Here is a 10,557-nt window from a genome sequence, read left to right as displayed (position 1 = left end):
GTTCTGGGCGGGGCCTCGGCCATGACTCGAACCAGGGCTCCAGGGGGAAGGGACGCGCTCTCCAGCCAGCGAGTCGTCTGGCAAGCATGAGTGGGCACTGCTGTACCTGAGCTTCTGGGAAGCACGCAGGGGCTGGTGGCCAGGGGTGGGAAGGGGCAGGCCCAGGAGGCAGGCACACGGGTGAGCCCATGGGAGCCCCCCCCGCTCCCCCAAGACAAAAGATCACCCAGGACCGAGGTCCAGCCAAACAGCAGCTTTATTAGTGATGCTGGATTCTTTCTGTACATACAATAAACACAGAATGTTCCCCAGGGCACCAAGGGCCTCTGGGGGTCGGGGCCAATACTGTGTAGCATTTATACTGGAGTGACATAAATTAAGCTTTGGTGGACAGGTTTTCAGGAGTTAACATTGTGAGACGAACACTGCACACAACACTGGCTCTCAACGTGAACTGGGTTTTAGCCAGGGGGTAACTTGTGGGTGGCGGCCACTGCCGGCCCTGCAGCAGGGGGCGCCTAGGGCTGAGGCTCCGCTGTGCCCTGTCGCTTGGCCTTCATCTGCAGGTACCGCCCTTTGCCTTCCTCAAAGCGCTTCTTTTCGTCCTCGGTCTCGGGCTGTGGATCAGACACAGAAACAGGCAGGTCAGATATGCTGCAGAAACGGGGACCGCGAGCCCCTGCCCCAGCTCTGCTGGCCTCCTGGGACCGCCTGGGTGCCGAGCGCCAGCCTCAAGCCCCAACCTCCTGACAGGCCCGTCGACTGGCCAAGATGCTTGGAAGGGCCGGGAGCCTCCCATAGCAGAGACCCTCTGAGGGGCACCAGGAAGGGGCCCCTGTAGGATTGCACGGACACAGGCGACGGGGGAGTGACCGAGTCCCGTGGGCACCCCCACGTCACCTTTCACAACACGGGACCCCACGGGCGGCGGTGCCTCTTTGACAATGAACTTCGGCTAGAATGTAGCTGATACAAAGCAGGCAGGAAGGCCTGCGGCAGAGCCGGGTGAGGGGAAGGAAAAGGGGGCCCCGCTGGGGACTCCCACGTCTGCCCCACTCCCAGGGACGCCGGCTGCTCACGGCCTCTGCTCGCAAGGGCGGTGGGGACAAACACTGCGCTGGCCATGTGACCTTGAGAAGGCCACTTCACTGTACTGGGAGTGAGTGGTGAGTGACCGCTTTGTGGGCAGGTCAGAATGGATGCCCAGGAAGTGACCCCTTGAGTCCTTGTCACCCCTTCTGTGCTTTCTTCCACTGAGCAACTTGCCTGGTCCCTATACGAAGGAGCAGAGCCGACTGACCAGCTGGGACTTGGCCAAAGGCTGGTTTTGCCCAGGATGGTTCTGGTTCTTGCCTGCTGATCTGGGGGAGCAGGAAACGGCTTCCCTTTCACTCTCAAGAGTGGCCTGGCCTGGCTGCTGAGTGGCGTGGCCCCTGGACAGAGGTCACTGCAGCAGCACCACATGGTCACTTCCCGAGGCCCCGCCTGTCTCGCCGCAGAGTTCTCTTCTGCCCGCCTGACTGGGGATTCAGGTTTAAAGAACAGAGCAAGCTCCTCCGGGATGAGATTTCCTTGTGACACTCAGAGGGTGTCTGACAGCCGAAGAAATGGGGCAGTTGCCCTTCGTCCACAGTGACACCAGGCCCCGGCAGCTATTTTTAGGCCCAAGTGTTTTACAGACAAATGGTGTATTGGCAAAGAGCGCACTCAGCCAGGGGATGTAACGCCAGGTTAGAACAAATGCTCCTCCCTCTCGGCCTTCACAGGAATTCTTCAAATGCCACCAGATGTCCACTGTCAAAACCGTGTGGCCTAGAGCCAATGGAGCACTTGGGTATCTTAAGGACGAGGCCCGCGCTCCTTACAGGGGTTCCGGTTCCTGTTGCAGCCTCTGGCGCACACGTGGAAAATGGCAGCCTTTCCAAGACACCTATTGAAGAAGGCGTTCCCACTGCTCTGGTTTCGTCTCCGACTTTTTTTAAAAAAATGAAATTTGAGGCTATGTAATTTGACCTGAAACAGCCCAGGGAAAAGGAAATGTTCTATCTCACTTGGAGCAGGCAGTTCTAAGGGGGCGAGACCCCTGAGCTTCCTGGGGGCTGGAAGACTCAGAGCCCAGCCCCCACTGCAGAAGGTGCCCCATGAGGCCAAGGCCACACATCCTGCTGGACATGCCCAGGCAGAATATGCTAGAGTGGGCCTTCCCAAACCTGAGGGCTTGCAGATGCAGAGTCTGGTCCAGCGGCTCTGGGGGCTGGGAGCTGAGACTCAATTCTAACAAATGTGCGGATGATGCAATGCATGTGGACCGCTTTGAGTAGCTGGGCCCTGGACCCTCTCCATCCATCCCTGCCCCAAATGGGGGTTGGATGACGTGGCCGAGAAGACCTGTGGCTCCCCTCCTGCGGCCTCACAGAGGACCCCTCTGTGGGCAGTGCAGGAGTCCCGGGGCTGAGAAACGGGCAGTCGGGGCCTGGTGGGGCTGGGCGGGAGCAGGAGAGCTGGGCGAGGGGCGAGTGTGTGCCGGACCGCGGGCTCCAGCTCCTCCTGGCTGAGCCAGCCCCTCTGCTTGGGCTTCTGGAGCAGGTGGCCCTCCGTCCAGCGGTGGAGTCCCCATGCCCGGGGCAGGAGAAGAAAGGCAGGAGGCTTGGAAATGAAAGGACTTCTCAAAAGCAACAGAGCGTGAGTCCGGCCTGCTGAGCAAAGGTGACCGAGAGGGGATGGCCGCCTGGGCCCTCTGCCGAGCCCTCTGGAACCAGGTCCTGTCTGACGTGAGGGGACTTCCTCTTCTCCAGCCCACTGGTATCCCTGGACACCCGGCAGATGTGGCATTCCAGCAAGATACGTGGTCCCCAAGTGCCCGGGTCACCAGCTAAGTGCCCTTATGGCTCAAGGGAACTGGGAGGGAACCCAGGGAGGGGTGGCAAATGGCCCTCAGTGCAAACCTGCGGGAGGTAACCCCAACTCCAAAAAGGACATGGAACCTTTCTGATGGTCTGTGCCAGGGCGGTTTGCGACCTACATGCTAACTGGCCTCTTACAACACAAAGGCCCAGATAAAATAAATCTGTTTAACTTTGTTTAATCCGGGCTTTCCCAAACTAATTTTGGCCAGGGACCCCTTTCCTAAGGAACCCCATCTTGGGGTTGGCTACCCACACTCTTCTGCCATCAGCTTGCTGAATGTGCCCTCAAGGCTGGCCCTGGCAGCCCTGGCAGATGCTGGGATGGGACAGAGGCCAGGCTCCAGCAGCCTCCAGAACGGGCCATTTCTGACAGGCATGGGCCGGCCTACCCAGGACCTCACCCTACTGCACGCCCTTCCCGGAGTGGCCTCTGTGTTCGGCCCCCGAACCAGCCCAGCCTGCCCTCTGGGGCTAGTGTGGGGAGATCGGCCAGCCTGGTTTGAGTCTGGCTTCACCACAGACCAGTCCAGAGGCCCCGCAGACTGACCCTCATTCCTCTCTGCATCCGGTATCCATCCCCAGTGCTGCTAAGTGGACCAAAGTCCTCCTAGCCGTCCGCGTCCAACACCGGTCATTACAACCAACACAGAGAGACGAAGAAGCCGGCTCTAAGGCCCACCTCACGCGCCAGCACGTTATGTGAAACGTCCAGAACAGGAGAATCCAGAGAGCAGATCAGTGGCTGCCAGGGGCTGAGGGGCACGGTGTCTTACTCGTGAAGACACGTTCTAAAATCGATCGTGGTGGTGGGTGCACACACCAGCGCCCACCGGGCGCACACCCCGAACGGCAGAACGGCCCGGAGCGTGACTCCACCTCAGCGAAGCTGCTCCAAACCGGCACCGCCACGGAGGGGGCGCGCTCCTCACGGTTCCCAGGTTCGCACGGCGGTGCCCCCACCCAACCCTGGCACGCGGAGGGCAGCAGGGCACAGGAAACACGCACCGTGCGCCCCGCAGCCGAGCCCCGACGCCCCCCGCCCCTCACGCAGCACCTCCTGCACGCCGCTGTGCCGGCTCTGGGGCCCTGCCCCGGGGAGCCGACCGCACACCGACACGAGGCAGATTATGCACTACAGAGGACAGCGACAACCGTGTGGCCCAGACAAAGCAGAGCAGAGCCACGGGCAGACAGGGCCAGGGCTGGGAGGGTTCCTAAGAAAGTCTCCGTCTACGGCGAGGTCCCAAGGGTGCTCTGTCCAGAGCAAACAGCAGAGCCTGGCCCGTTCGGGAGACCAAGCCACCCAGGGCATGGCCTCCTCGGAAGGGAGCAGAGCACAGCGTGTCTGGAATAGCTTAGCGCAGGTCCTCGGGCAGCTCCTGTCACCCTGTGCCTCAGTTTCCTCACCCGTGAGCAGGTCCCTCCCAGGTCTGTGTGGATTCAAGGAGCAGGGAGCGTGCCCGCGCCGTCCCCAACTGGAGGCCGCAGCACGTGGAGGCCCGTGAGCTAACGGGCTCTGCCGCCGGGGCGGCGTTCGACCGGGACGCCTGCCGACTCTTCTCCCGCTCCGGGCGCAGGAAGCCCAGAGAGACGCAGCGTCTGCAAAGCGAGAGCTGCCGGGGGCGCAGGTCCCACAGCAGCCGGGGAACGAAGGCGGGAGTCTTGCCCACTAGTGAGAATAAGCCAACGACGAGGAGCCCTAATGTCGGAGGTGCCAGCTGACCCGCGTGGTGGCGGCGGTGGCACTGAGATTTGCTGCCAGTGGTGGGAAGCGTGTGCGAGGTTGGCCCGCGTCGGTCACCGCGGGTGTCCTTCTTACTTTCACATGTTATTTGAACTTTCCGTAATTGGTAAGAATGGAAAACTGACTAGACCCGTGAGGGCGGCTGCAGCCCTAGGACATAAACTTTGGGGTGCAGGGTGGGCCCCGGGAGCACTGCATGGGAACACCGGTGTTTGGAGTGGGGTGGGGAGGCAGTGTCGGGTCCTCATCGGCCGCTGTCCTTCCCAAGGAGGCGCTCGCTGTCGGGCTGCGCACGTGCAGTGTGGGCACCTCGCCGTCCACTCCCGCCGGGGCCCTCGGGTGCAGCTGTGACGACTCAGTCTCGCAGACCTTTCTGGAGCTCGTCCCGCAGTCAGGCCCTCGGCCAGACGACTTCCACCGTTGGCAGGTACTCACCCCTCGGTACCAACGAGGGTCCCAGAGCGTGTGTGCCAAAGGCTCTGGATGCTTCTCTCACTAGTCAGTCATTGTGGGACCCGAGGCGGGGCACCAGCTGAGATGCAGGTATCTGCCGTCTATGCTGCTGGTTCCAAGCACTGAATTCTCAGTCCGCCCAATGGAGGGAGATGCCGGCAACCCGCCCCGGGCCTCAGGGCTGCTCTGAAGCTTAACATCTCACAACAAACGCATCCTCCAGGACCTGCCCTCAGAAAGAACTAACACCGCCTAGGGATGGGTGTGGAGACAGCTGGCCAGCCGGCCAGAGCAGCCAAGACACGAACAAGGCCTGGGGCGGGAGCCAGTGGAGGGGCTCGTCTGTCCTATCTCTGGGGACAGCGGTGTGTGCTGAGTGTTCTGGACTCTAGAGTCCAGCCAGGCCTCGGAGTAAGATCCGTTGGCGGCAGGGCATAAGCGCCCACCATGCGAGTGCTGCCACCCCAAGGTGCTGACGGCCTTCCTCACTTAGTTGCCCCGGAAGGTGTCCAGCCAGGGTAGAAGTTTATGAAGACGGTCAAGGGCAGTGAGGCTCCTGCTGCCGCCCGCAGGGGCGACGGAGGCCAACACCGGCAGGCAGGGTAGCGTCTGTGGTCCCTGAGGGGGCAGAGTCCCTGCCTGGCTGAGCTGGAGGATCCTCGGCCTCCCGAGGGCTGTGAGCGCTGATCAACAGCCCTGCTCGCCAAGTGACTAAGAAGAGCCACCGCTCCCCTGCTGAGTGTGGGGCTGACGAGACAGATGGCTCCCTACACACGGCCCCCACCGTGGCCCACTGCCGCCTTCCTCATCCGGCAGAGTAAACAAACACATACGCTGCTGGCTGTGGCTTTTCAGTGGAGGGCTGGGGTTGGCGGGCAGAAGGAAGAAGCTCCTCCACGGGAAGGCACATTTTCTGTCGAGTGCCTGAAGCTGTTGGCAGAAAGCAGCGCCGGGGACCACGGCAGGCACCTCGGGCAGCCTGTGCGTGCGTGTGCCGTCTCGTGGGGCTTGGGCCTCAGGGGACCCCCTGTGTGCACGCCACAGAGAGGACAGGAGACAGCGAGAGGGGCTGCAAGCCGTCCCGGGCCTGGCGACCCCGTTTACCAAGGCGCAGGCACAAGGGGTCACCTGCCTGGAGTCGGGGGGAGTGGAGGGGTGGCGGGGAACAGTGCTGGGTCGTTGGGACCTGGTAGGGGGGCCTCAGGGATGCTGCTCACTCTCTCAGTGCCAGGGTCTCGCTGTAAACGGGCACTCGGGAAGGTGGCGTGACCCACGCAGCAGGCTTTCCGTGCACGGCGGGCGTGTGTGCGCGCGCGTATCAGTGTGGTGCCCCTGTTACAAACAGCCTCCGAGACCAAGCGTGCTCCTGTCTGCGACCCACGGCACTGCCCTGGGAGGAGGACGGGCGGCTCTGAGGGTCATCTTAAGGTGGCAGGGCCTCTGGAGCTTTGTACTCGGCCATGGGGACAGGGGGGACGGGGCGCCCAGGGCAGGTCAGAACGTCCTTACCCTCCGCGCGGGAGCCCCATGCCCGCCCGCTGGCTGCAGGGGCCTCCGATCTGCCACCCGCCTCTTCTCCGCTTCTCCTCCTGTCAGCGGCGGTCTGCCCGGCTCCCCTCCACCGGAGAGGGGCCTGTGGCTTTCTCAGCCTAACGGCTCAGACCACGTGTTTCCCATTTTCCTTTCCTGTGCCGTGAGACACGCGTTGGAACTTGGCACAAAGGGCGAGTGACTAAGTCCCACCCTCGCTGAAATCAAGAGCTCGTCCTTGTAATTAATGAACGTCTGGTGGGAAGAGAGCTTCCAGTGGTGATGTGACGACTTCCCGTGAGCCCCAGGGACACGGAGCGTCTTAATTAGGAAGTCACACGGCTCGCCCTCTCCTGTCTTCATAACGGGAGATGGGAGGGACCCTGGGACAGTCACGCAGGTGATTAAGATGTCTTCTCCTTCCTGGGGCCACTCGGCATGGTCTGGTGAGGGGCACGTGCAGGCCAGGCGCGGACGAGCTCGGCGTCCAGGAAGCAGCTCCGGCCTCGGACCCTGAGTCAGGGCGGTGGGGACGGGGGCCCGGAAGCCGCTCTACACAGCTGGATGTCTTCAGTAAGGAGCCTGCTGTGGAGTCACAAACACTGTCACCAGGGGCTCCCTTCACCCAGCAACACTGCCTCAGCCCCAAGTCAACTGCCTCGCCCGTGGCTGTGAAATCACCCGGCCCGAGGGTCAACGGGAGGCTGCGGAAGAGGCGGGGGCCTGGGCTCCGCCTGGGGGAACCAGGTCTCGGGCCTGCCCCACAGGCCTCTCAGCAGCTCACGCCACAGGCCCCGCGTGTCCGTTCACAGCGCCCGTCCCTGTGCTGGGGGCGCGACGTGGCTGTGCCCAGCAGACGACAAAGCTGTAACTGCCATCTGCCACGCGCTCGAGTTCTCACTACACGCCTCGGGCCCCGTGTGTGCTCACTCAGCCCAGCCGTTCCCGCCTGCCCTGAGGCCAGCACCGCGCTAGGGACACAGTGGGGGCCCGGAGCCATTTACTGAAGGAGAGCGATCGAAGATGCAAGCAAGACAGCCCGAATTCTAAAGCGATTCGGTGTTGGTGGTAAAGATTCAAAGCCGGTGGTTTTGCTTGATGCGCACACATCCGGGCACCACCTGTCCCACCTGCCGGAGGCGGCACCGTGCCACTGGGAAGAGCCAGTGCTCGCGTGCCCAGGGGCGGCGCTGTGCTCCACCTCAGGCCGCCCCAGGCTCGCGCTTGCCCACCGAGAAACCCTCTCCGGGCCCGACGGCTCTCGCAGGCTGCAGTGGGAGATGGATGCTGGGAATGTTCTAGCTGGGACCCCTCCCTGCTTCTGCTGCACCCTCTGCAGGCCCTGCCCCTGCTCCCCTCCCGCAGCGGCCGCCCCCGCACCACACGGGGTTGGGCCAAATAGTGCCCAAGAGCCGGCCTCTGCGTTTTCACGTTCTGCACAAATCGGAATAGCAAGAGGTCGAGTGGATTTGCAGACACAGCGTGGAAGCTACGAGAAGCCGATATTCCAGGCGTGACCCCGACGAACATCTTAATGAGGAAAGGCGTCACTGGTGCAGTGGCCGGTCCGGGCCATCAGGGACGGAGCGGATCTTGAGACGACATCTGCAGACTGACCGGTTACGGCGGTCCCCGGAGGAGCCAGGGCTCCTGGCAGAGTGGGGGTGAGTGGGCCGGTAGGCGCTGCAGGCTCTCGTCCACACCCACACCCTGCTTCCAGGGGAGCTGGGACTCACAGGCCACTGGACGTGCCCAGCATCAACCATTCAGGTGACAAAAGCAGCTTCAGGACATCGCGAGGCAGACTCCCAGCTCAGTGTCCAAGGCAGGCAGCGGAACACTGGTCGTGAAGCTCCACAACGGCTCTAGTCCCTGACTCGTCCCCGAGGACCAGCAGCAAGGACGGGGGGCGGGGAACACGGCTTCCCTCGCTCATCCGGCTCCCCCAGCCCTACTAGGAGTGGAGGCGTCAGCCCTGCCATCCTCCAAAACATCTGAATTTCTATCTGGGGAGCAGCTAAAAGCCACTGCACCCTGCCGAGTGTCCAGGATGCCGAGGTGTCTCCCAAGCGCGGAGCCACTCGAAGCCCCGGCCCACAGAGGCTGCGTTGGGACCTGCTGCCCTAGGTCCTGCAGTGGGCCTGCTGCGGTCAGGAGAGGTGGTGTCCACCTTGGTTGCTGATGCTTTGTCTCCAGGAATGGGGCCCCCCGTGCCACGTGCCTGGGGTCAGGCGGGCGCTGGGGGACGGGGAGCTGACCACTGCTGAAAGCCTTGCCCCTGAGCGTCCTCTTCAGTGGAGGGAAGGAGCCTTTAGTCGTCGCTGAGACCGCGTGAAGAGGGACCCCAGCCCGTGACGGCTCCAGCGGGGAAACCATGGCTCAAGTCCTGCAGGAGGCCCCTTGGACCAGAGGTGGCCCCCCTCCAGGTCACGGCCCCTGTCTGCAGGATGGGACATCTCTAGCTCTCAATGCCAGATATGGCGGCAGAGGAGAAACGGCCAGTGCGCCAAACTCTGCAGCTCTCCGTAACCACCCTGTTGTCACCACGGCACCCCGAACGCCCGCCCCTCGAAGGGGAGCAGGAAGGGCGGCTGCACCCTCGATCTCCTCACTGCCTTTTGTTTCGGAAAACACTTCCTCGTCCTTTCTGTGGCTGAAGACTGAGCCTCAGGGCCTAGGCCCCTGTCCACGGCGTGTCGCCGTCCGTGCGGCTGCGGCTGCGGTGAGGGGCCGGGCACTGGCCAGGGCAGGCGCAGGCTGTGGTATCAGGCCTCGCTTTCCAAAGACCCATGGGAGCTGCTGTGTTGAAACGCGCTTTCCAGACCTGCCTCTGCCACAGCCCCGAGCTCCTCCGTGTCCCCCCCGCCCTCTGCACACAGCTCCTCACACACGCCAGGCCGAGATGCTGCCGCCTCCATCCTCGCCCGTCTCCCTGGGGCCCTACGGTACAGAGGCTGGAGGTCGGGAGGCGGGGTAGCAGCCAGGATGGTACCTGCTGTGGCTTCACACGCCCAGGCTGGAAAATAAATCACCATCGGAGGAGGTACCAGGCCCCCAGGGAGCTGTCACGGTGCTCTTCCCGTGTCCCTCTGCACAAGCCACCTGCCAGCCCGTCGGCAGTCTGGGGCTGGTCCCCCACCCCCAAGGTCAGACGGCACGGCCACAGGGAGACCTTCAGAGAAAGGCGGGGAGGCCAGCAGGGCCGGGGCCTAGTGTGCAGCCTGGCTGTCTGGCTCCAGGCTCCACGTTTGCCTCGTCTGATAATGAGCCTGGGAAGTGCGGGCAGCTGGGGGACGCGGTGTCAGACCTGCCTGGCATAAAATATTCATCAAGAAATACTCCCAACAGCAACGCCGCTGCCTTCCGTGTCAGTCGGCCCCAGGGATGGAAGCTAAAAATAGACAGGGAGTTGGAGAATTGCTAACAATGGGAGGAGGGGGGCCGAGTCCCCACTGCTGGCGCCCGCGCACAGCACACGTGTGCTCCGAGACGCGGATGACACTCACGCTGACGGTCCCCAGGTCGGCGCCACGGAGGCCGGGCGGGAGCTGAAAACCCACTCTGGGGAGCGGACCCTCCCTGCCAGAGCTATTTTTACGAACAGTGGTGAGCCCAGGCCACCTCGGTGAAGACTCCAAGACCATCTTTAACTGATGAGAAGCAACGGGGGGATCGACAGGAAGCCAGCAGGCAGGAAGGTGTGGCTATGGCCAGCCGCTGGCCCCTCAAACCTGAACGATCTGGTCATCGCTGCCTTCATTCAGGCAGGTGTCATTCCTCACACCCCCTGTGGTCCCCACCCGCCGGGCCCGAGGACCTCCTCCTGCACCCGACCCCGCCCCAGGCCGTGGTTTCTGGAAAGGGCACACAGACTGGCCAGGCCCCTGGAGGGTCATGGGCCTCCACAAAGGGCTCCCTGGCTGC

At 63.0% G+C, this 10,557-nt stretch overlaps 1 protein-coding gene across 1 annotated transcript in view; it reads right to left on the bottom strand.

Annotated features, from left to right (window-relative positions):
• Positions 1–238: 238 nt before the first annotated feature.
• Positions 239–10,557, bottom strand: part of ACOT7 (acyl-CoA thioesterase 7) — a 90,339-nt gene continuing 80,020 nt past the window's right edge. The window contains exon 9 of the mRNA XM_023535621.1: positions 239–731. Coding sequence (XP_023391389.1) covers positions 519–731 — 213 coding nt within the window. The 3' untranslated portion in view covers positions 239–518. The remainder of the gene's footprint in view (positions 732–10,557) is intronic.

Source organism: Pteropus vampyrus, unplaced genomic scaffold (assembly GCF_000151845.1).
Source record: "Pteropus vampyrus isolate Shadow unplaced genomic scaffold, Pvam_2.0 Scaffold142, whole genome shotgun sequence".
Classification (NCBI taxonomy): domain Eukaryota; kingdom Metazoa; phylum Chordata; class Mammalia; order Chiroptera; family Pteropodidae; genus Pteropus; species Pteropus vampyrus.
Note: the sequence above shows the minus strand (reverse complement) of the source record. Positions and strands in the feature narration are given on the sequence as shown.